Genomic DNA, 27434 nt, shown 5'->3' on the forward strand with positions numbered 1-27434 from the left:
TGCTGAACTCCTACCCTATATGGCAGGCTAATTTCTTTTCTTATACATTGTGCACTACAGATATGTGTTGTAGTCTTATGAGAGGGTGATGACAACTAAGCTGTCATGTTTCTGATGCAATTTAGGACTGGAACTAGAAGACGATCTATAGAGAGGAAGTAGATGTAAATCTTTTTTCTCCTGCTGTATTTTGTATGTTTATGTGGTTTAGGCTGGAAGACAGAACAAAGAGAGCAACAGAAAGGGAAAGAGAGAAAGAACGTTCTAGGCCATAATCTCATGGTCTCCAACGTGTAACTGCAAACACTTCCATCTACTATTCCATCCTTCCATTATTCCAATTGGCATTGTCAATGTTTTCCATCCAAAGACTGCAATTAACATATCTGGAGTTAAACAAGTTGAATTTATTGCTTATTGCAACACAGAGAACACACCCTGGAAACCAACGGTTGTCTGAAGACAAAGTTGTTAGAATGGCATAGGATTTGGGGTTGTGTTAGCTGATTTGAGGGAGGTTTCAAGGAAGTGAAAAATTGCTGTAGACTAAATGCTGTCACGAAGTGAGGGTAATTCTATGATTAAATATCTTTGTAAACCTTATCTAGAAGGATGGAAGAATGAAGTAAGGCTAAAGTTGTAATTGGTAAATACAGAACAAAACAGTTGGTCATTCATAAGTATCAGGAGAGAAAGAACTTCGTGTTTTTGAGGTTTGTACAATAGCCTTGCTTCTGTCTGTGTTTAGACAAGATTATAAGTAGTCATGATTTTTCCCCACCTTCATTTCATTATAGTCACAGAATGGCCTTGTCTGATGTTGGTGTTCTGTGTTATTGTTGATGTTCAACAGAACACCAAAGCCCAGCCCTCAGTGCCAGCCAGATTCTTACAACACCAAGGTCTCACTGATGGTACCAGGCTGTGTCCTAGCTGTTGGGGCCTATTTTTCTTACAGTTAATTGTTTAATATGAGCAAAAAATAAATAAAATAAAATAAAGTAAGGGACACACCTGTCTTGCAGACAGGGAAGAGTGTAGGTTTTGGAGTCAGTCTTGGTTTTCTGTTTTCCTTCAGCTATCCAGCAGCTGGATATGACCTCGGTAGTTTCTTTTCCTCTCTGAGCCTCATTTTCTCCTTATCTAAGGTGAGAATGATAAGTTATAGTGAAGATTAAATGATACTATGCATAGAAAGCTCCCAGTATTTGTTATAAGTAATACCTCAATAAAATTACTGTTTTATTATTATGACAACATGTTCCTCCCCAGACTTAAAAGTTATGAGTAGTGGGACTGGGTGCATAGAATTTTCCTTTACTTACACAATGTCAGAAACAAGAAAACAAATTCAAATTCTATGATTTCTCCTTCTCCTTCCTGTTTCACAGTCGTGTGGCCCTTGAAAAGGGCCAACCTATTATCAGACCTAGTAACGGAAAGGAGTTGTATAGCTACAAAACGATTAGAATCTAATTTAAAATTAGGTAGAGTTAGTTGAAATGAGTTAAAGGGACATTTTGTGATTTGAGTAATAAAGTCCAGTTGACAGGTATTAAGTCTCCTCATCATAGGCAAATAATGTTTGTTACAAAGGAGGCTTGGGAAAAGCTTTCTGAAGGTTCCCCCACAAACTTGGCACAACTTCATTCTATTCACAACCTGTAACCTGCTAGCTTGTTAGATGAATGTGTTTAAATGTGTGCCAAATTACAGAGTGGCCAATTACTCTGGCAGTCTTTTGTTCCTGATCTATTTTTTGCTTCTATGTGGACAATAGGCCTCCCCAAGCCTTTTAGTTAATCCTTCTGCATGCCCATCCAATGACTGCCCAGAGCCCTGCTACTCAAAGTATGGTCCCTGAACCAGCACTGGCTCAGTGAAATACTTTTAACTGATTTATGATGAGATGAATGTTAAAATTGAGATTAAACTCCTAGAAACTGGTAAAAAGAGATCACTGCAACATCTAAGCACGTGGGTAGTGGGCTTGTATTTTATGTCTTATTTATTTGTTATTTTATTATTTTTTTTTTTATTTTAGATTTGGGAGTACAAGTGCAGGTTGTTACATGGGTATATTGCATGGTGCTGAGATTTGGGCTTCAATTGAACCCATTACCCAAATAATGAACATGGTACCTGATAGGTAGTTTTTAAATTCTTGCCCCATGCCCTCTCCCCTTTTGAAGTTCCCAGTGCCTGTTGTTCCCATCTGTATGACCATGTGTACCCAGTGATTAGCTCCCACTTACAAGTGAGAACATGCTGTATTTGGTTTTCTGTTTTTGTGTTAATTCACTTAGGATAATAGTCTCCAGCTGCATCTGTGTTGCTGCAAACAATGTTATTCCATTCTTTTTTATCGCTACATAATATTCTGTGATGTATATGTGCCACATTTTCTTTATCCAACCCATCACTGATGGGCACCTAGGTTGATTCCATGTCTCTGCTTTTGTAAATAATACTACAATAAATACGTGAATGCAGGCATCTTTTTTGGTCAGTGGTCCTCAACCTTTTTGGCACCAGGGACTGTTTTCATGAAAGACAATTTTTTCTATGGACTGTAATGTTGGGGGATGGTTTCAGGATGATTCGAGCAAATTAAATTTATTATGTACTTTATTTATATTATTATTGTAATATATAGTGAAATAATTATACAATTCATCATAATGTGGAATCAGTGTGGGAGCCCTGAGCTTGTTTTCCTGCAACTAGATTGACCCATCTGGGGGTGATTTGAGACAGTGACCATCAAGCATTAGATTCTCATTAGGAGTGTGCAACCTAGATCCCTCGCATGTGCAGTTCACAATAGGGTTCGAACTCCTAGGAAAATCTAAGGCTGCCACTGATCTGATAGGAGGCAGAGCTCAGGTGGTAATGCAAGTGATAGGAGCAGCTGTAAATATAGATGAAGCTTCACTTGCCTGCCAGCCACTCGCCTTCTGCTGTGTGATCCAGTTCCTAACAGGCCACAGACCTGGTATTGGTCCATGGCCCTGGGGATTGGGGATGCCTATTTTTGGTAGAATGACTTATTTTCCTTTGGGTATAGACCCAGTAATAGGATTGCTGGGTCGAATAGTAATTCTATTTTTAGTTCTTTGAGAAATTTCCAAACTGCTTTCCACAGAAGCTGAACTAATTTACAGTTCCCCCTTTTTCTCTGTAGCCTTGCCAAAATCTATTTTTTTAGTAATTTATTTTCATCATATTTTATAAAAGTATCAATTTGCAATAGATCAGATAATAAAATGTTAATCCCCACAGATAGTTTGAGAAGAACTGTTGGATACCAATGGAAAGTCTAAAATGAAATAAGAGAAGTAGAGTCTTGCACACAGGGCTTTGAGAATGAGATGTAGGAGAAATGCCAGGGGCAGGTGGGTAGACTATACACGTGACACGGAGAGTGTATAAGAAATTTCTCTCTAAATGAGTGAAATCTATCTTAAAGGAAGCACTGGATGACAAATCTAGGACATCTGATTTATTTTAATCCAGTCCTGTACCATCAAGGATTACATAACTCTATTCAGCTGTCTATTTCAGAGTCCACTCTTAGAAAATGTGTCTAAATGTATCCAACCTACATTCTTCCCATTCCAGTTTTCAGGCCTTTCCTGTTATCTTACACAAACCAAACCAGAGGTGGGTCTTCAGTAATCTTTTTTTGCTTCATGGATGTGATGTAAAAGTGAGCTTCTGTGCCCTGGCTAAAATTTGTGTTAGACTAATTATGTCCAGGGCAAAGACATGTAATCACCTAAGGGAGTTTTGATGCATTTTTGATCCAAATGTATGTGGTAGAAATTGCTCGGGACAATAAAAGAAATCACATATATCAGAAAAGAAGTTTACATAAAATCAGTAAAGAAATCACATGCAATATCAGAAAAGAGGCTGTTTGGTTTTGATAGATTGCTTATTTTTTTGTTTCTTAATTTGATCTGCAGAATCACACAGAGTTGACTATTCAAATGGATGTAAACCTGACTGGTAAATTCACGGCAAAGACGCTTAGATTTCACATCTCTGCTCAACATTTAGCTACACAGCTCCTTGTAGAATCGATTGTCTGTAAGAGGAAAAGTCTATGCATTCTGATGGATTCATGACACTGGGGCTTCCTTAGGAGGGACTAGAGATTGCTTTTTAGAGGTGATAAGAATACCTCGATTTTTGATTTTAGCAACTTTTGACTTTATACATATATACATATATATAAACTTGGAAAATATGTAAGTAAATAGAAACAATCACATTTTTCCTTTATAAAAAAAACTTTTTATTTGTTTCTTTTTATTTTTGGTTTTTTTGTTTGTTTGTTTTGTTCTGAGATGGAGTTTCACTCTTGTTGCCCAGGCTGGAGTGCAATGGTGCAATCTCGGCTCACCACAGCCTTTGTCTCCCAGGTTCAAGCAGTTCTCCTGCCTCAGCCTCCCCAGTAGCTGGGATCACAGGCATGTGCCATCACGCCTGGCTAATTTTTTGTATTTTTGGTAGAGATAGGGTTTCTCCATGTTGGCCAGGCTGGTCTCGAACTCCCGACCTCAGGTGATCCGCCTGCCTCAGCCTCCCAAAGTGCTGGGATTACAGGCATGAGCCACCATACCTGGCCAAAAACTACTGTTTCTATGTAAGAACATTTCTGTTCAGTCCCTTCCCATACTTACATAAGAATATAGTTAGGGCCAGGCACGGTGGCTCACGCCTGTAATCCCAGCACTTTGGGAAGCCGAGGCGGGCGGATCACGAGGTGAGGAGATCGAGACCATCCTGGCTAACACGGTGAAACCCCGTCTCTACTAAAAATACAAAAAAAAAATTAGCCAGGCGTGGTGGCAAGCCCCTGTAGTCCCAGCTACATTCAAGGAGAATGGCTTGAACCCGGGAAGCAGAGCTTGCGGTGAGCCGAGATCATGCCATTGCACTCCAGCCTGGGTGACAGAGCTAGACTCTGTCTCAAAAAAAAAAAAATATATATATATATATATATATTTAGAATTGTATATAAATATATAGAGAGTTTATTCACATTGTTTACTATAGTTATGTTCTAAAAAGTCTGTGAACACTGATTTAGGGAATACTGAACCTTTGCTCATGGGGGAAATACAGAGTTAGGTTCCTGGGAGCCTCTGTCACAACATTTTCTCAATCAGTCAATACATAATCTTGTTTTATGTGTGTTTCTGTTTAAGGACGTCTTCTTTGGTATAATGTTGTCGATTCATTAATATTGGACTTATGGCCAACAGCACCCTAACTCATGCCTGAATGAAACTTATCTAGCACATGTATTTTCTCCAAAAGACACATCACAGCCTTCTTGCTCTTAGGAATGCTAGACAACAGTTCAGCATTATGTTTGGGGGCCACTTTAAACAGTGAAATCACAAACAAACTTACAAAAATTTTAAAAAACTTTATTTACAGTATGAGAGCTAAAGCAATAAGGGAGAGCATTGCCCTGTTTGACCTCAGCAGGAAATGTGGACAGGGCCGCTCAAGGTCTTTACTGCTCTGTACATGTCCTCAAATGACTGAAAACGCCCCTTCAAATATTGATTTGAGAGTTACAAGTAAGTTCTAGTAAGGAAGCAAATTCTCAAATATCAAATCTACAAACTACGAGGATCAATTGCATATACATGGCTTTCCATGGTGCTTTATTTTTAACTTTACATTATACCTGTAAACTTTCACTATTTATTAATAGTTTATTCCAATATTGTTGTAATGATTGATGGTATAGTTTGCTAAATACTCTATTATCCTACCATAAAAAGGTGGTTATAAAAAAGTGCCAAGTAGCAGGTAAACCATTTTATTGGGTATATCTTGGAATTTTGGGAATTCCTACACCCTTCCTCCCTAAGAAGGAAATTACATAGATGGAAGCTGAAATCAACCTATGACAGATAATTGAAATATTGTAACCATCCAGGATTGTCCAGGGTTGGGAATTTGGAATGCCCCATTTTCCACATAAAGGATGCTCATTTCCAATTTGTCTCCCTTTCCTTGTTAATGTCATTGTTTTTAATTAATAGAGTTAAGTACTGTAGCCAGTTGAGTGATGTGTATATTGCTGTTTCTAACCAACTCCTTATAGTGTTCACTATTGAGAGCGATCTCTAACTGATTTCATCTCCCTAGGTGTCGGATTAAATGATGGGCAGTGGCATTCTGTCTCTTTATCTGCTAAAAAGAATCACTTGAGTGTGGCGGTGGACGGCCAGATGGCTTCTGCTGCTCTTCTGCTGGGGCCTGAGCAGATTTATTCAGGTGGCACCTATTATTTTGGAGGTAAGAATAGGTGCCAGGCTCTATGAGCAACTGAACCATATTTGCATTAGTGCCCCCGTGTCTTGGTGAAGTCATCATGTTTTAACTAATATGAATACTAAGGAATAATTTTTCACTGTCTTTGATCATGGACATTTTGGGTGGATCAAGTCGAAAAATTCTGACCTGAAATGCATTTCTGCAAGGTGGACTTACTTCTGTTTACAGTTTCTATAATGAGATTGATTTTAAGTAGGCTGTCCTCTTCAGTTCTTACCTTCAAACCTTGCTATATTTTCCTAATGTTAAATGATCCTTATATGTCTTCTTCTGATTTTATGGGCTGATTTAATTGCAGTATTTTCTTGATTATGCCTCTTAGCTCCTTCAGAGCATCCTTATTGCTTCCCTACTGTCCAGTACAGAAGGACAATATTATGCCAAAGGACAAATAATTTAACTTAATCAGCCCCAGCAACCTCTTCTCCTTGTTAAGCATAATGCACTGATACATTTGATGAAATCAGGACATCAGCCTTCGACACCAGCTCATCTCCCTTAGAGAACAAAAGCAAATGAAGCATCCACCCGCCCAGTGGATGTTTGTTTGAACTAAAAGCCTGGAAAAGAAAACCTAAAAAATGGAAATGAATTTTTTATCACTGGCAAATTAAAACAAATGTTCTTTTCCGTTAGAAATCCAATGTTTTAAAACTGCCAGCAGTAAGACTCACTTCTAATCATGTTGAGGTGTTGCTTATATTAGCGTTGTTTTGTCGTCGTTATGTTACATTTTAATAATTGCTTGTATCTGGAATCATTTTTGAATTTGATAGAGGTAGCTGAGTCTCTATTATTCACTAATAAAATACAAATTATTTTCTAAGTATTGACGGTGAGCACACAGTCCATGAATCAATTTATAGGATTCTAAAAGCAAAAGAACAAACAAACAAAAAAACTTGCTACATAATCCATTACTGTGAAAGGCTGCTTAGGGCCAACAATCTGAAAATATATACTTGTTTCCTTTACTGAGATGTTTAAACCAGGCTGCTTATAAAACCTTTTGGAGTATATGATTGATTTTATGGCAATCCATAGTAACACATTCTTTTAATAAATAGTAAGATATATAGAACAACTTAACCAAGAGCTTTCACTTCAAAGGAAAAGATTCAGAAGCACTAAAAGAGATAAGGAAAAAAATACACATATTGTTAAATGATGCAAAATAAAAGACTGGATAAAATTGTTTGTAAATCATGAAAATAGAATAATCATTCTTCACATATTTTATGTCCTTCATGTTCAGGTTTAACAATGCCTAGCTAGTTGATATAAATTTTTACTCTAGTGATTGCTTTTAGTCATACTGTAATGTAATTTTATAGTAAAATATATCACACATGTACTCTGTAATTTTGCTTGTTTTTATTATGATACATATGATATGCATCATCTTTTTAAAAAGTATTTTTGGATAGTTTTAGATTTACAGAAAAGTTGCAAAAATATAGAGAGTTCCTGCACACCTGACATCCAGTTTCCTCTATTGTTCACACCTTACGTAATATATACATTTTAAAGATAACTAACAATTTTTCTTAAGTATACACCTACCCATGTGTCTCTCTGCTAAAGAAAGATGATCAATGCATGTCTGTCCCTTGTATCATGTCTTTTGATCTCCTATGTAAATGCTCTCCTGAATTTGGGTTTTATTCTTGCTTCATGTGTATTATAATTTTACATCTATTAAGGTGTTTCTAAATAATATATTGTAAGAACTTCCACAGTAAAATTCCAACTTCAGGGCTTTCTTAAAAAAATTACGAATCTCAAGTTTACTTAGGTATCTCTGTTTATTCAATCATTTTTTCAATTGTTGTTCTTTCACATCAGAATATGCTTGACCTTGGCATGAGATTCTATTGGTCATTAAATACAAACCCTGCAAAATCCAGGCCACCCTAACAGTTCCAGGGCTGGAAGCAAGGAGCCGGATGATAGCAGAAGACCTGCTGCCAAACTCTGCCCTGCACTTCCCAGCCTTGTGCTTCCAGAACCAGGTTAAGGTGATCCATCTTCCAGGAAGCCCACTTAGGGGTTTTGGGCTGAAAATTCTGGATCCTGGGAGTGAACTAGAGGGGAAAGGATTCTAAGTGGACACATCATCTTTTCTTGTGAGGCCTTTTGGTACCATGGGCAAGAACATGACTGGAGGAGGGCTAAAGTAGGGTCCTAAAGTGCAAGACTGCCACAGGGACCTGGCTGGTACAGGCAGTGGGGTGATCAACTCTTGCCAACTTTAGCTGAAAGACCTTCATCCTGGGAACAACCTCCTTCCCCCAGTCCTGGGGAACTGTGACAGTCGTTCCCCCTGGAAAGTTCTATGTAGATGAGGCTGCTCTCTATCACTAGGATCTGTGTTGTCTAGGTGGAAAGTGTTTTTTAGATAATTCTTCAGCCAGTTTATGTTCAAGTAAAAAGTTATTCCGTGTTGTGAGACACGTCTCATCAGTTCTCCTTCTCTCTAAATTTAACCGCAAGTTTCCAGTTATTTTATCTGGGCTGTTCCAATAGCCCGGGTTATACCTCCACTCTTTACCAGTCTTGACAGTGGCTGTCATATTGGGAGAGTGGGCTGCTCCTGAACTAGCAGCACTGTATATATGCCACACCAGACTTCTATTACCCATCCATCACTTTTTACTCTGTACTTTTTTTTCCACCCTCCAACAGGTGCTTTTCACAAAGTCAGACTGTATTGTGGTGGTACATTCTGCTCAGCTTTTATCATTTATAAATTATACATTTTAAATTTAGATTCTCTAGATTGAGAGTGGCTGGGTGTCTGATTTCTGTACATTCCCCTATGGAATCTTTTGCAATGCCTAACACAACATGCAGCACAATCTGGGGATACTGTGTGCAAAATTCTCACATCCCCCTCCCTTGTGTAAAGCAAACATTCTCCATCCAATGAACTGACTACAGCACTGTGAAGTCTAACCCGACATCTCACTTCTGCTGCAGTGACATATAGCGATAATTTATCTGTTATCCTCGGTGGTGCTTAACATGCTGACTGCCTCCAGTAATGGATCCATCCGTTAATTCAGCATTAAGTATTCTTCAGAAATCTTCCTATTTTAGGACTTTCATCTCAAATTGGGCTCAGTGCTGAGCTTCTCTCTGGTATTGCATTATATTAACTTGTTGCTGCCTCTTATCATAGACTAATGAGGCTAACCTGGATTGAACCCCCCTTTGTTCATAGAATCTCTTGCTTATTGAACATTGTAGCTAGGAATATGAATTGCCTCATGATAGGATAGTATGCTTTCTGTAAAATTCCATGATCTTTCCTTGTGACTCTGGGTTTGCTTAGCTTTGTTCCCTACAGGCATATTGCACAATTTATTTTATTCTGAATTAGTTTGAGATGTGTCAGGAAACGCCACCTGGAGAAAAGAAGATTAGCAGAGTTATTTATATGCCTGGCATATTATAGTTGCTTCAAAATATTATTGAACTATTATCCTTTCAGTTTTTACCCTAACATTCTTAATTGGCTAATAAGTCATTCAGAATACATACTGAGATTATGGTAACCATGTCTTACACTACAGAAGAAATTTAAGCACTGGAAATGTGTGTAGTACCATGTACAATAAATTAACACTCAAAAAGCTTTGATGAATTTTTCTTGATATATTAAATTTGAAACTTCAAAGTCTCCATTAGGTTAAAATAAAATGTTTCAATGTGTCTGATAATAGTTTTAAATTTGAATGCTGTCCTTTACTTGCCATGTAAATGTATTTTGTCAGCAAAACAAAGCATTAAGGAAAAATATTACCGGTCAAACAGTTTAATTACAGTGGAAATTCACAAGTAGAAAACTAGTGTGGATTATACAGGAATTAAAAAGTTGCTGACTCACTTCTTATTCTTTGAAATTGTGTTAGTGGTTGATGACTATCATGGCAAATAAAGATTAATTAAAAAAATAATAACCACCCATCTAGTCTCTGTTCCGTGGGTTCAATTGTTTTGATTTTTAGGTCCCACAAATAAATGAGAACACATAATGTTTGTCTTTCTGTGCCTGGCTTGTTTCACTTAACATAATGATCTCCAGTTCCATCCATGTTGTTGCAAGAGGCTGGGAAGGGTAGTGGAGTTTGGGGAGAAGCAGGAGATCATTAATGGGTACAAAATACAGTTAGAATGAATAAGACCTGCTATATGATAGCACAAGAGGGTAACTATAGTCATTAATAATTGTACATTTTAAAATAACTAAAATAGTTTAAATGGATTGTTTGTAAAATGAAGGATAAATGCTTTAGAAGATGAATACCCCATTCTTCATGGTGTGATTATTTCACTTTGCATGCCTGTTTCAAAATATCTCATGTACCCACATATACACCTACCATGTATCCATACAAATTAAAAATTGAAAAAATGTAATATATGTATTCATACTCGATAAACTTATTTATTCCACTTGGATAGAGAAACATTTAGAATGTCATTAGACCACAGACAATAATGGTTAATATTATATTTATTATTTAAATAATTGTACACCAGCCTTATATAAATGTTAGAAAAAAATCAATATAGATCAAACATCCTTTTATGAGGCAAAGAATAAAATCAAACTGTGAAATATTTTTGATATTAAGCCATCAAGACTTACTAAAATCCTTGTGTATGTGGTTCCTTTATGTATAGGAAAATACAATAATTAATTAAACAGTTGGTAATTTTATTCCAAGCCAAGAGAACCCATTTTCCAAATAGTTAGCTTTATAAATACAAAGATATTTCATCATTATTAATGTATCTTTTCTTATACATAGTACATGTTTTCATCTTTTATGTTCTTAATTTTGCAATTCAAAATACTAAGTTCCCATCTGTAAGTTAGATATAGTTTAATGTTGCTGGCTGGCATGTTTAGGATTCTGGAGCTAATGTTTATATTTTTCAAATCTAGATCAAGTTAATATCCTTGCACATTGTTATAATACTAGTGACTTCCTGGGAATGCTATGTAAATAAAAATTCTTTGTATGAATTTCAGTTTGTAATTTAGATCAAACTAATAATGACTACAGTCATTATTCCCTCCTTTAATACAGAAAATAATCATATGCCTCTTTCTTTTATTTTTTAAACGAAGTTGTCTATGATCCTGAATTCTGATTCATTATGATGCATACTGGATTTATTTTGTTTTTATCAGGTTGTCCTGACAAAAGCTTTGGATCCAAATGTAAAAGTCCACTTGGTGGATTTCAGGGATGTATGAGGCTCATTTCTATCAGCGGCAAAGTGGTAGATCTGATTTCAGTTCAGCAGGGGTCCCTTGGGAACTTCAGTGACCTTCAGATAGACTCATGTGGCATCTCAGACAGGTAAGGGCAATCTCACTTCATTTCGACCTACTTTCAAACTTTGGCATCAGATTAAAATTTATGTATAAGATGAACAATTATTCTTTCCTCTTCCCCATTATTATCTGTTCCACAGGAAATGGATTATATTTACATTAGAAATAAGAAAAAATGCACCCTTTGTTTAAATGTCATATTTTAAATGACAAAATTTGGAAGACTTGGCCATGTTATGTATGGCCACGTATGTACACATGCTACCAGTTCGCCAAAGATAATGTTGATGCTGCTATAATTTTAGACAAGTATAGATGTATTAAAAATATGTCATTAAACTCAATATATTAAGGCACTTGAATAGTAAAATTGATCATCAGGTACCAATAAATTTGAGACTATGTAGTTAGTTATCAAACTGGCATTTGCTACCCTGACAGCAGAATATTTTCCAAGGCAGGGGAATTCAACTGGTTGCACTTCTCCTAATGTGCCTTTTTAACAACCCATTGCCATCTTCTCTGGAGGCAAAATGAAAATGAACTTCTCTAGAGAAGCTTGGGGTTGTGGTATTGGTCAAGGTATAAGGATGATCAAAGAGTTTCAACAAGAGCATCAGTACAGGACATGACAAGGCAGGACTTGAGAGTCAATTGTGGAGGACAAATAACCTGAAAAATAATATATATTTTTGGCTGGCGCGGTGGCTCATGCCTGTAATCCCAGCACTTAGGGAGGCCAAGGCGGGTGCATCACCTGAAATCAGGAGTTCGAGACCAGCCTGGCCAACCTAGTGAAACCCCATCTCTACTAAAAATACAAAAATTAGCTGGGCTTGGTGGCGGATGCCTGTAATCCCAGCTACTCGGGAGGCTGAGGCAGGAGAATCACTTGAATCAGGGAGGCGGAGGTTGCAGTGAGCCAAGATCACGCCATTGCACTCCAGCCTGGGTGACAGAGCGAGACTCTGGCTCAAAATAAATAAATAAATAAATACTATGTTTTTGAGACAAGGTCTGGCTCTGTTGCCCAAGCTAGAGTTCAGTGGTGCGATCTTAGCTCACTGCACCCTCCAACTCCTTAGCTCAAGCCATCCTCCTATCTCAGCCTCCTGAGTCGCTGGGACTGCAGGCACACAACACCAGGCCTAGCTAATTTTTGTATTTTTTTGTAGAGACAGGGTTTTGCCATGTTCAGGTTGTATGCCCACTTCAGCCTCCCACAGTGCTGGAATTACAGGCATGAGTCACTGTGCCCAGCCAAAAATAATAATTAATAGTAATAATTGAAACCTGTGGTTAGGCATGAGCAACTATAGCTAAGTCATCTTGCCAGTCATGCTTTAATATCAAAGCTGTTAATTTTAATTATTGAGTTTAATGGAATGCCATAACCATTACAGATTAAACAATTTTTAAAACAGTGTGACCAAATTAGCCTCTACCGTGTAGTAATGTTCAATATGTATTTTGAATAAATACATACATTATGAGCATCAAAAGTAACTTTTTACTTTTATAAGACATTTTGTCAACAAAAAGACTCTTCTATTTATATCCAACGGACCACTCAGTAATATTTGTCAATCCTATTTTGAACACTAATAAATACTTCATTATGTCTAGAAAACAGTAATAATAACCATATTCAGCAATAAGAGTGGAAGGACATAATTTCCTCCCCACAAATACTCATTTATTTGTTTAAAACGATTTGCAGAGAAAACAATTCTTTCTATAATGAAAGATGATGTGAAAAGAGAGAATTTAGACGTTAAACCTCAACTGGCTAGATTTGGGGATTGAATGACTTTTGGGTCCATTTGTTGTGAACTTGTCCATAGTTACAACCTTAACAGCTCTGGAACCTAAAACCTGATTTAGGAGAGGGCACGCAGAGAGGCTTCCTGGGCCTGGCTTCTCAATATGAGACTTGCTCACAGAGGCAGGGACTCCCCAACCCCTGATGGGGAGCAGCCATCAGGGAAACTGGCAGGGAGAGGCTCAGTCACACACACTCTGAGTGGTAGTGCATGTTGATTATCTCAGATTGCAGAACATTCATTTGGTACAAGTGTATCTACCCTTTGTCCTATGTGGACATGTTCTGGAGTTGCCATTTCACACAAGGACTCCCGGTTGCCTACTTTCTGAAGGTACATACTTTCTGTAAAATAGAGGACCATCAGCACATTTGGAGAACCCATCACTTTAGTGCCATACCTTAAAAATGCTTTTCAGAAATAGTTAGCAAATTATGGATAGATCTTGACTGTACATGTTTCGTTTTAAAAGATGCTTTAGGCTAACAGTAATCCTAACAATCTTAAAAATATAGCAAAAATCAAAGTAACATTTGCATACTTTTTAAATTTCCAAGTGTATCTGTAAGCCTGTTGTCTTATACTCAGAAGAAGATGTATATTTAGTTTGGTCTTATATGCTATACCTACTGACATGACATCCCAAGATGGATGGCATCCCAAGAATTAAATGGAGCCTTAAAAAAAAAATCTGTGTACCAGGCCTTATGCTAAGCACTTAACATGAGTGAGCATTTAAATCAAGCCTCACAAAATCTCTTAGAACCTGTTCTTCATAGTGTTTGTTTCCTATAAATATGGAAACAGATGTACAGAGAGAATAAGTTGGCTAAAATGACATGGCTAAGAAAAGGCAGAGCCCAGCCTCTAACCCCAGCACTCTGGATCCAGGGATGTCTCCCTGAAATGTTTGCCTGCCATGCCATGCAGCCCCTCTGGGTGCAAGTTAACATTTGGGGTGGTTAGTATTTAATCCATGCGTAATAAATGTATCATTTGATGGTTCAATAAACTATAATTAAAAACAAGCATTAACAGCCAGCCAGACACGGTGACTCACACCTGTAATCCCAGCACTTTGGGAGGCCAAGACGGGTGGATCACCTGAGGTCAGGAGTTCAAGACCAGCCTGGCTAACATAGCGAAACCACGTCTCTACTAATAATATATACAAAAAAAAAAAAATGAGTTGGGCATGGTGGCGCATGCCTATAATCCCAGCTTCTCGGGAGGCTGAGGCAGGAGAATCGCTTGAACACGGGAGACGAAGGTTGCAGTGAGCCAAGATTGTGCCATTGCACTCCAGCCTGGGCAACAAGAGTGAAACTCCATCTCGAAAAACAAAAACAAACAAACAAAAAACCAGGAAGTAACATTAAAAACATTAACAATCTGACAGGAACTTAAAACGATGCAGGTTTTTAAAAAAAAACTGTAATACTTTAAGTTGGCTCAAACCTACAGATAAAGGTGTAAATACAAATACACACACATGTTCACATTCATACCACATGGCTATTCACACACAGTCTACACACATGCACCAATGTGGCCTTTGCACCCCGTTTCTCTCACGTGGACACATTCATATGCTCATTCACATAGTCCAAAGCTCCTTACACTTTCACACACCATCCTCACACACGTTTACACAACTCCTCACATATTAATCCTTACTCATGCACACTCACACACAACTATCCTTTTACACTTCTACACTCATAAGTCCTTCCCAGACTTCTTATATTCACATCTTCCTTACACAGTCAATCCCTATGCAAACACACACAAACACACACACACACACACACACACACACACTCTTAGAAGCCCTCCCCTTGTCCTCTGTGGACATGCAGCGGGGTGGCCCTCAGTCCAGGGACTTCGGAGAGGGGTGGCTAAGGGGTGAGTACAGAACTGAAAAGGCAGCTGCTATCCAAGTTCCCACATCTGGGGCCGAAATGTGAGTAGGGCTGGGGCAGGAGTGATGGCTACTAAGACAACAATTTTTACGAAGTTGCTTGGACGTGAAACACTTATTAAAGGAAATTGTTTAGTATATCATTTGGTATCAAAGCACACTGGGGCTGCAGAGACCCCTGACAGGAACTAAGAGGCTGTTGAGTGACAATGTCCACCTTGTGACCTTAGCAAGCACAGCACCCACCTCCTGGCTTCCTTGCCTCCAGCCTCTGCACCTCCGTCACCTGTCCTTCCAATCCACCCCTACTATCCAGCCTTCAGGCTCTGGCCTCCAGCCTCCATGGCACCGTCCTCCATCCAGGCCCGTTGTTTTCCTCCTCCTTTCTGGTGGAGTTTCTACCTGCCTACCTTCCCTCCCCTCTTCTCCATGGAGCCCCAAGCCTGCCCTTTGCTCCTTATACTCACATACAGGGTTTATTCCAGTTGATTTGAAGGTTGTGGTGTTATTCTGCCTCCTGTAATACTGAAGGCATGGCCCTTTTGGAGGCGAGGGCTAGGGATATGAGGAGGTTGGTTCTTGTCAATATCAAAGTTTTGAGGAAGAATGTAAGATTTGAATTGTGGTGGTGACCGTTATCCTAGCGCTCATTGGCACTTAAGTTTATTTCCCTAAATGTGATAATGTTGTATAGAGTTTACTTCAATATTAATTCCAGCAAATCTTTACATTGTATGAAAGTTTTTGAAATTTACATTGTAATGGACAGGGAATCATGAGAAATCAAAATCTTACTATCACTTTAGGTTTGGGTATGTTGATGTAAGCATTTGTTCAAGTTCACAAGCAATGGAAAGGATGACAATGTCCAAGGAAAAGCTTTCGTGGCTAGAGAAAATGGGTTAATCAATTGTCTTATCTTGTATTGGAGTGAGTAGGGAGGAGAAAAGTGTAAAATACAATGGTTTAGAACATTTGGTGAGAATGAGTACTATAGAACCTAAATTGCCATAGGTTACTAGTAGTAAACATTACAATAATATAATGACTTTAAATAAAATTCACAATTTAATCTTTCACACTTGAATTAAAAATAGGAAAAATCTAGTCTAACAAGAATCAAGAAAAATTGACTCAGTTGGTCTTTTTGAAGCAGATCAAATAGAAATAGCATATGTATCACAACCATTTAAGAGTCATTCTTTTGGATTTTAGGCAAAGCCACTTATATTGAACTCTTTTTAAAACATGGTTTGAGGTTTGCTATAGAATAGCCTTTGGTTTTCTGTTCCTGCATTAGTTTGCTAAGGATAGTGGCCTCCAGCTCCATCTATGTTCCTGCAAAGGACGTGATGTTATTCTTTTTTATGGCTGCATAGTATTCCATGGTGTATAGGTACCACATTTTCTTTATTTGGTTTATCATTGATGGGCATTTTAGGTTGATTCCGTCTATTTGCCATTGTAAATACTAATGCAATGAATACGACATGTTCTTACTTATAAGTGGGAGCTAAATGATGAGAACTCATAGACACAAAAAGGGGAACAACACTTACTGGGACTTATTGGAGGTTGGAGGATGGGAGGAGGGAGAGGATCAAGAAAAATAACTAATGGTACTAAGCTTTATACCTGGATGATGAAACAATCTGTACAACAAACCCTCATGACACAAGTTTACCTGGTAACAAACCTGCTCGGAAGTTACCCCTGAACTTAAAATAAGAGTTAAAAAAACAAAAAGACATAAATATACTCTGTGAGGGGGGCGGGGGGGGGAAGCCTTTTCTGAATAATGTCCTTTCTGGTTTGATTGCCAACTAGAATTTTTATTGTTTTAATATTTTAAAATCTCCCTGTTTTTACACATTGTCATTGATTTGAAATGCTTAAAATTAAATAAATCATGACACATTTTTTAATGAATTCCTGTGAATCTATAAAAAAGCTAAATATGTATAAACTTAATGGATATGAAGAGATGCCCATTATTAATTGTTGGTTTCTTAAAAAGCAGATTGTAAAGTATCATTTCTTTATGATTGTATTTATGGATATACACACATATCTGTATGTTTGTAGTGGTCATTCATACACAGTGAGATTGTCAGTGACATTTCTTTTTTATTTTTTCCTGGATTGTTTAATTTCTGTACAGTGAACATCTCTTTTTTTATAATCAGGAAAAATACATAATATTGTTTTTAGTTAAAATTGGAAAAAATTCTATAAGCAAAATGTAAAGTTTCCATCCTTTGTTTTAATAAAGGAGATGGCAGACCTGTAATCCCAGCACTTTGGGAGGCCGAGGCGGGCGGATCACGAGGTCAGGAGATCGAGACCATCCTGACTAACATGGTGAAGCCCCGTCTCTACTAAAAAATACAAAAAATTAGCCAAGCGTGGTGGCAGGCACCTGTAGTTCCAGCTACTCGGGAGGCTGAGGCAGGAGAATGAAATGAACCTGGGAGGCGGAGCTTGCAGTGAGCCAAGATCACGCCACTGCACTACAGCCTGGGCAACAGAGTGAGACTCCATCCCAAAAAAATAAAAATAAAGGAGATTGCAGAAACCCTATTATGTATATATTCTTGGCAGGTTTTGTAGTTTTTTTTTTGTTTTTTGTTTTTTGTTTTTAATCTGGGATGAATGAGGGCACTTAAAACCTTTGTCTCTTGGTATGTTTCATTCTGAATCCTAAAAGGTATCAATAATTTGATCAGGGCTATTTGATGAAGTTCCCAAGCTGTTTGTGCATGGTGCTCTGCCTGTCTCAGTAACTTTTTGCTGCACCTGTAAGCCAAAAGATAGACCTAACAGTTTGATTTTATAAGGGGCTTAGCTACAAATAACTTAATAAGTGTTTATTTCCTTACAACTGGCTAACAGTGAGATGAGGCCATCTGTGTTTGCTTCTTGGTGCTTAAAGAAGTTAGGCTCCTACCTCCCCAGTGATTGGGAGACAGGGGCTGTATCTTTCTTAATGCTTACATTTCAAAGGGGTGACTTGTAAAAGTGGCAAGTGGCTGGGAGAAGATTTACATCTGAAGGGGACAAAGAAAGAATTGATCACTGAAAGTTTTCTAAAGTAAATGCTCTAAGATAAGGCAGGTCAAGGGCCTGTAGTCCGCAAGAAACCTATCTAAACTGTGGTTAAGCAGAGGGGAATGTTAGTACCATTTTAGTCCTTACAATAAGGAAAAAAAAAATCCATAATATCTTTTTCAGATAAAATTGGAAAAATTCTATAAGCAAAACGGGAAGTTCTCATCCTTAGTTTTAATAAAGGAGACGGTAGAAACCCCATCACAAATATGTTCTTGCAGGTTTTGTAGTTTATTTAGTCGTTAATCTGTAATGAATGAGGGCATTTAAAGTCTTGATCTCAGTGTATCTTTCATTCTAAATCCTAAAAGGCATCAAAAATCTGATTAGGGCTATTTGAGTCAATAACAAAACTTTCCAAACTTTTTCATCTATGGTGCCCTATGTGTCTCAGTAATTTTCACTGTGCTGCTAAACCAAAAGACTTTCCTAACACTAGTAATATATCCCTAACCTTAAAAAGTGGTTTAGGTCCAAAAAACTCAACAATGCCATAACAACTTGGGAGCCTTTTGAAAAAAATAATATACATGATTTGGAAAAAATTATTTTTAATTAAACACAGTTACTTAGTATTTGGACATGTGTACCTGTTGAACACAGCACTGTTTCTCAAGACTTGAAACCAGATCAGACTCCAGAGCCAGGCGTGGTGGCACAAGCCTGTAATTCCAGCTACTCCAGAGGCTAAGGCAGGAGAATACAGGAGGCAGAACCCCTGCTTGAACCCAGGAGGCAGAGGTTGCAGTGAGCCGAGATGGTGCCACTGCACATCAACTGGGGCAACAGAGTGAGAAGCTGTCTCAAAAAAAAAAAAAAATGAGACTCCAGTAGCCTCATATTTTTGTTCAATATTGATTTCGCATGGTACTTGCTTTTTAAAAAATCAGTTACTAAAACTCTGCTCCTCAAAGATAGGATGTGATTAAAGGGAATATATAATGATCTAATGTTGAAACTAAACTACCTCAAGCTAGTTAGTCACACAGTGTTTGATAGATGTTGAGTATAACAGATATTTCTCTTGAAGACCTAAATTATCCTGGGAGTCCCTGTGAGTTCTGTTTTGCACCTTAGAGCACCCCAACACACTGCTTGAAATTTGTGAGCCTATACTGTGTATTCTCCTACATTCCTGGAAGTATACCTCAAGTGAGGAAAGATATTCCTCTGTCTTCCTTTTTTCTTTTCTTCTTTTATCTGTATTCCTTCTTTCAGTGTTCAAACAATGTAGCAATTCAATGTGATAAAATGTTATTTCATGTATGCTGTTGATATTTCTGCCAACATATTGAATTCGTGTTATGTCACTTAGGGAAAATGAAGGGCTCTGATATAGTGGGACATGTTGAAAATTAAGCAGTCACAACTACCTGAGAATTGGCTGAAATCTGATGAATTTATTGATCTAAGGTTTAGTTCTGTGATTAAAGTGATTAACAACAGACTGAAGCATCATTAGTCATTATGTTATAGTTGACATCTGTCTTTCTCATGACCAAGTATAAATGGTCAATACTTTAAGCTATCTAAAAATGGAAACTGGTGATTGTATCTGCACCTTCTTTTAGGTGTTTGCCCAACTATTGTGAACACGGTGGGGAGTGTTCCCAGTCCTGGAGCACCTTTCACTGTAACTGTACCAACACCGGTTACAGAGGAGCTACTTGCCATAACTGTAAGCGGAACACATCTGCTTTTTCTTGCCCCTGTGATGGTTTCTTTGTCCCATTTCCCTTTTCATTGCTGTGTGTATATATGTCTGTTCTGTGCAAACTCAGCATCCAGTTGTTAATCCACATCTCATTTCATAAAGTGGTCAAGATAGCCTATAGAAGTACATAATATGAAACAGGTGAGAAGACAGTAGGATACTTGGCAACGGGAAAATACATATAGAAGATGAAAGGTAGCTAAGGGTTGAAAACTAGTAAAATGCAGAACGTGAATTTTGTTATCTTGTTCTGTTACTCAAATTGGGCCAGCATTTTGACACTAAACTTTCTAGAAGGCGCAGTACAAGTGGAAACATGCTCAGTTACCAAATTCTTACTATTCATACAATTAAACAAAGAGATTATCAGAAACAGCCCTGGTTGGACTGGGGTGGGATGGTTTGTGGTATGAAGATTCAGATATCCAATAGAGACTAGATGCCATAGTCTATTTGGGTAGCTGTAACGTAATGCCATAGCCTAGGTGACTTGCAAACTTCAGGAATGTATTTCTCACCATTCTGGAGGCTGAGAAGTTCAAGATCAAGATGCCAGCAGATTAGGTGAGGGTGTGCTTCCTGGTTCGTAGACTTCCATCTTCTCACTGTGTCCTCACATGGTGAAAGGGGTGAGGGATCTCTCTGGGAAATCTTTTACAAGGGCACTAAATCCCACTCATGAGGGCTTCACTCTCATGGCCTAATCACTTCGCTAAGGCCCCACCTCCCAATACCACCATATTGGGGACTAGGTTTCAACATACGCATTTTGAGGGGACACAGACCTTCAGTCTGTTGCACTAGATAATCCTTATGTTATCTTGCAACCCTATTTAATGAGGGTGATAAGGAAAAGGGTGGTAGATAATGATTAAATTATGGTGGTAGATAAATAGTTAATTTTATTCAATACTTTCTAAATGTCAGCTACTGATTAGTATTTTCTATATCCTAACTCATTTAATTCTGATGGTCACCCTAGTAGGTGAATACTATTATGTGCAACTTACTTATAAAGAAATAGATATTAATCTACTTGTTCAAGGCTACTTAAAATAGTTGAGGCAGAGTGAGGATGTGAACATGTGACATCATCTTCTAGAGCCTGGGATAACAACCAATATCCCTTTTTCCTGTATTACAAATCATGAATTTTTTTTCTGATGAAATGGCTTGCATGTGTTGTAAGGCCCATGTTATTTCATTGTCCAGTTGTTCTGATGCACAAATGGGAAGATCAAAATGCTCATTTTCCCCCCATTTTTTCCGATTATAACTGACATTTCTGAGCAACTGAACTCTTAGTATTACCTCCTATATCCTTGATTTAAGGTATGAGTATAAGGTACAAAGCCTTCAGTCTCACCATCCTTGGTCTATTACACTATACATTGCATTGTGCTCCTGCCAGTGTTTGGAATCCTGGGCTCCCAGCTCTGGGAGCCTGCACAGAGGACCCTCAGAAGCCCTGATTCGGTGCTGGGGAAGACATCACCAAGAGAATCTCCCAGCTCTACCACTGTTGCTGGAGTCATTTCTGGGCATGAATTGTGTATACTGAGGTGCCTCATAAGATTTTTATGAAGAATATTGGCTGGTAATAAAGCCACACCTCACCTGTACTCACATGCCACGTTATTTGACCCAGGACACCCAGCTAGTGGAGGGACAGTATATTTTAATTTTTTACATCCTCCATTATCCCCATGTAGTAACTAACTCAAAACAGAAAGCTATTCATTGTTTTCATTGACTATTCATTTTAATTGTTATCAATGACTGAATCTAAATATAAACCAAACAACTCGGAAGACAAAAATTAGATAATAAATAAAGTTACTTTCATCTGTGACCCACAATTTGATACAATAATTGAGTTTCATTTATTAGGTTCTTGAGAAGACAGCTGTAATAGAACTGAAGGGTTTTTGCCCATAACTATTCCGAGAAATGAAGCCAGAATGACAGTCTTGGTTATAGTGGAGGGCAGGAGATGGAGTTTGTTAAAAAGCCTTATTAGGAAATAATCATTAAACAGTCATGTTTTAAAAAGTCGTCATACACATAAATCAACAGTCATGTTATAAAAAGTCAAGCCGTACACATAAATCAGAAGTCCTTCCAAGTATTCTCATCCAATCCTTTTCCACAACCAGTCCCACCACAAAGTTATGATGTTCTGCCAAGCTCTTTCAAGGACTTTATGAACATATGCATATGTACATAGAAATGTATAAACTAGTCATTTTTACGTACCCTCTTCAGTGCACAAAATGCAAATGTGACTGGAAAATGAACCATGCTTCTATCTCTATCAGCATGAGATATTATAGGAACAAAATAAAACTGTCACACTGTGGAGAAGTGCAGAAGTAAATTTACATGATTACTTGAAATTTTGGTAACATTGAACAAATTAGCCATGGTATTTCACGTTGTTTAAACACTCATTAACATAATTTTCAAAAGTAAAATAGATTCAGGGACAAATATTCAGGGGATTATTTCTCATTTCACAGAATAAAATGCTTAACAGAAGTTATCAGTATATTTGGCCAAGTGTTCAATGAGAGGTGTGCATTATACACAAGTGTATTAATATGAAACCTTGTACATGGCAAATTTAGGATTACACAATTAAAAACATCCAAACATCCGATTATGGATCTAAACACATTGAAACCACTTGAGGGCATAGTTCATACAAGTATTTCTTCTGCTTTGAATTTTAATTATCTTGAGTTCTCATTACGGAGCATTGGTGGGAGTTTCTTTTGTAAATTACTTAAAATTATTGATGAGCTTTGTGAATCCCATTTGTTTTATGAAAAAAATATTTTATAGTTAATTTTCTGTGAGAATATAGTTATAACATGATTTAAAATGTTTCTGTTGTATAATTATTGGCTAACAGCAGATTATTTAAGGAAGTTACACTGTTGTGCTTCAGACCTTAGGTTATTACAAGGTGCTACTAGAATTTCCAAAATGTGTGCCACAAGATAAGTTATGACATTATACTTATAAGGCTCCAACATTTAAACACCTACCTTCTCTTCCTTGTTCTTCATAATGTCAAAGTAGCTAAATTTTGATTTTGACCAAGTAATTTCATTTTCCTTTAGTGATTAAAAAAAGTCATAAAATCAGCCTCTTTTTTTGCTATCAAATCACTTTCATCCATATTAATTTTAAAAAAGAATGAGTTTTGTTTTAAAGTAAGTTTTGCCTTTTCTCCTGGTCAGTAATGTACATTTTAAATTTCAAGATTTGCGGTATTTCATGTCCAAATTAAAAGTTAAGAGATTCATTTCATGCTATTCCATTAATGATGATTTTTTTTCTTAAAGCTATCTATGAGCAGTCATGTGAAGCCTATAAGCACAGAGGAAATACTTCAGGGTTTTACTATATAGATTCAGATGGAAGTGGTCCCCTGGAACCATTTCTTCTATATTGCAATATGACTGGTGAGTTAATCAGCTTTTATTTTACAGTTAAATTTGCATGCATGTTTTAAATAGGCAAAATTAAAATGAAATAAGCAGAATGTTGACCTAATTTGCAACTTGATTAAAATATGTATTGTTCCTTAGAAAAACTGAACATAAATCTTAAAAAAATAATTAAATGGTAATGATTTTAAATGTCTTTTTTAATGCATGTGGCATCTGTGTAAAACATCTAATAATAAATGTTTCCAATTATGTCCCCAAACAAAAAGGATAGACTATTTATGAGAGAAGATTGATACATGTAAAAGCTTTGAAGAATATTTACTTTCTAAATGTATGTAAACATAAAGTTTACGTCTTCTTGTATTCTTACATAAATTTAAATAGAAATTAATAAACATGGAAATATGTTTGATTAAATTCAACATTCATCCATCATTTAAAACACTGAACAAATTACCAATAGAAGGAAGTTACCTTATTTTGATAAAGACCAGAAAACTTTACAGCCTGTATTAGTTTATAGTGGAATTTGAAAGCTTTTCCCGTTACCGGCATTAATACCATTCTCGTCACCATTGTATTGGAGGTCCTAGACAGTGCAATAAAGCAAGAGAAAGAAATGAAAAATATAAATATTGGGGAAAAAAAAGACCAAGATTCTCACTATTCATAGATAATCAGGTTATGTATTAAAATACTCTAAACAATTTACAGATAAACTATTAGGATTGTCGTTGAACAACAAACATAAAATTAATTTTATTTTTGTATATCAGCAATAAAAATTAGAAAATAAACTTTTAGGAGATCATATTTTCAATAGCATAAAAAACCTCAAACACATGGTAGTAAATGTAATGAAAGATGTACAAGGTTTCTACACAGATAATTAGAAAACACCCTTTCGATGAACTAATATCCTAAATAAATGGAGAAATATAAAATGTTCGTTGATCACGCCTGTAATCCCAGCACTTTGGGAGGTGGGCAGATCACGAAGTTAAGAGATTGAGACCATCCTGGCCAACATGATGAAATCTCGTCTCTACTAAAAATACAAAAATTAGCTGGGCATGGTGGTATGCGCTTGCAGTCCCAGCTACTCGGAAGGCTGAGGCAAGAAAACTGCTTGAACCTGGGAGGTGGAGGTTGCATTGAGCCAAGATTGTGCCACTGCACTTCAGCCTGGTGACAGAGTGAGACTCTGTCTCAAAAAAAGAAAAAAATATGTTCGTTGATTAGAAGACTCAATATTGTATAATATCAGTTCTTCCAAACTAGATATTGATTCCGTGCAAACCTAAATTAAAACTCAAGCAGGGTGTTTGTTTGTAGGTTGGTGTGATTATTTTGGTGAAAATCAACAAGCATATTCTAAAATTATGAGTAAATACAAAGAGGCAAGAAGAACCAAGTCAGTCAGTCTTGAAGAACAAATTTGAAGGATTCAACTCTACTGGATATAGGCATTATACTGATTGGCTATGTAAAGCTGTATATAGCTGTCACAAAGATAAACAAATAAACCAATAAAAACAAAATAGAGAATTTATAAACTGACTCACTCATATATGGATAATTGATTTATTGCCAAGGTGGCATTGATATGTAATGAAGGAAAGATGGTCTTTTCAACCAGTAGTGCTGATGGAATTTGTACTTAAATGTCAGTAAAAGGAGTATTGATCTCCTCCTCATCAAACACACACACACAAAATAGATTCTAGATGAACTGTGCTGTCCAACATGGTAGCCACTAGCAAGTGCCTATTTGAATTCTAATTTAATTAAAATGAATTACAAAACAAAATGACTGCATTTTAAAAATTTAAACTTAAATTTAAAAATTTAACTAAAATAGGATTAAATTACAGCCGGGTGCAGTGGCTCACACCTGTAATCCCAGCACTTTGGGAAGCCAAGGCGGGGGCATCATTTGAGCCCAGGAGTTCGAGACCAGGCTGGGCAACATAGACCCCATCTCTATTTTTCTTGTTTTGAGTTTACTTTGTCAGTCTCCCTGGCTGCATTTTAACTGCTTAATAGCCTCCCGGGGCTAGTATGGAGTGTATCATTGTAGATGTAGAACCTTATCATTTGCTGAAAGTTACAATGAACAGTGTTAGAAGTCAATATTTTATGGAGCAAAACCAAAGGAAAAGGGCAAAATTATTATACATTGAGGCAGAGGGTGTTGCAAGGGGAGATTTGGTACTTAAAATTGAAGAACATATCTTTCAGGCAGAGGAAACAGAAAGTACCAAGTTCTGAGACAGATGATCTTACCAGGTGTGTTCAGAAAACAGCAACAAACCTAGGATAGCGGGAGTATGGTGAGTAAGTGGGGCGTAGGAAGAGAGGAGAGAGGCAAGTTGGGTGGGGAGGGGAAGAGTATGGGCTTCATGACAATGTTGTAAGAACTTTGGTTTTTTACTCTGAAATGAGAAGACACTGAGGAGTTTTTTTTTTTTTTTTTTATACTTTAGTTTTAAGAAACAGTGGGATGCAATCTGACTTCCTTTAGTTGGATTGCAACTGCTCCTGGGTTAGGGAATGCTTCTTCAGGAGCATGGGTGGAAAGGAGTGATGAGACTATGCTTATTGTACTTTGTAAGAGTTGGGAGACCATTTCAAGTAATGCAAAAATCCAGGACTGATTGTACCAGATAATAGCACTGTAGTTGGAGGAAACGTGTTAGATTTTTCTCTTTGCATAGCTATGAGGTGTGAGAAAACAAAAAGCCAAAAATAACGACACAGTTTTTGCCCTGGGTAATTGAGTGTTTGAGTTGTCATTATTTAGGATGTGATCAGAAAAGGTTTAAGGTGAAAGATCATAAGCTCTGTTTTACACATTTTTTTTTTTTTTAGTTTGAGATGTCTGTTTTTCCACGTTCAAACAAGATTCTGAGGAGGCATTTGAATGTGGGAGCAACCGCTTCTTTACACTAATGAATGTTTAGTCCTAAAAACTGCAGGTGGTGGCAAACTCTGTGCCAACACATATTTTGGCAGAAATTGCTACAAATTTGTATCTTCAAAGGTTTTTCATTTAACACAACTTGGTAGCTTCTATCTGTCTCACAACCATTGAGGACATTGCCTCATACACCAAAACAGCCCAAACAAATGGTATTCCTGCATATGTGTCTTCTCAATGAAGCTCTCCTGCCTGTACAGTACAAATGCCCAGACAGCACTGCAGGTGCTTCTCATCCAGTGCAACCACTGAGTTGGGCCAATGGAAATAATATCATCATGGATCTTCCCAAATGATTCTTATGTGTACTTAGGTTTGGGAATCACTGTTTTAGACTTCATGGTTCTCAAACTTCAGTATGCACTGGCAACTCTGGTATGCGAGAATTCAACATAACAAATGTGAGAGGACTTTACAGAGAAAAAAAGAGAGAAGACTTTACAAGTGTAAGATATGAATTCCAGTGCCAAAATGTTTTATTATTTTTTTTTCCAGCTTGGATAGGTTGGATTGTGAGTGAGATTTATGTAACAATCCACCACTGCAAACCTGTAAATTCTATGTTCCCATAAATGCATCCGGAGCTATACACATACACATGTTATAGGAAGTTTCATTCTGAAATTAGACAGCGATAGGTTGATAAATATCTCTAGTCTTTGAAGCTTTAAGAAACACACACACACACACACACACACACACACACACACACACACC

At 37.2% G+C, this 27434-nt stretch overlaps 1 protein-coding gene across 3 annotated transcripts in view; it reads left to right on the top strand.

Moving 5' to 3' along the window:
- Positions 1-27434, top strand: part of CNTNAP4 (contactin associated protein family member 4) — a 281020-nt gene that overhangs the window by 179581 nt on the left and 74005 nt on the right. For all 3 annotated transcript variants that reach the window (XM_055366612.2, XM_004058016.5, XM_019012821.4), the window contains 4 exons: positions 6175-6324; positions 11567-11738; positions 20137-20243; positions 23630-23749. In XM_055366612.2, the coding sequence (XP_055222587.2) occupies positions 6175-6324; positions 11567-11738; positions 20137-20243; positions 23630-23749 (549 nt within the window). The remainder of the gene's footprint in view (positions 1-6174; positions 6325-11566; positions 11739-20136; positions 20244-23629; positions 23750-27434) is intronic.

This window comes from Gorilla gorilla, chromosome 18, assembly GCF_029281585.2.
Source record: "Gorilla gorilla gorilla isolate KB3781 chromosome 18, NHGRI_mGorGor1-v2.1_pri, whole genome shotgun sequence".
In the NCBI taxonomy this organism is placed as follows: Eukaryota; Metazoa; Chordata; class Mammalia; order Primates; family Hominidae; genus Gorilla; species Gorilla gorilla.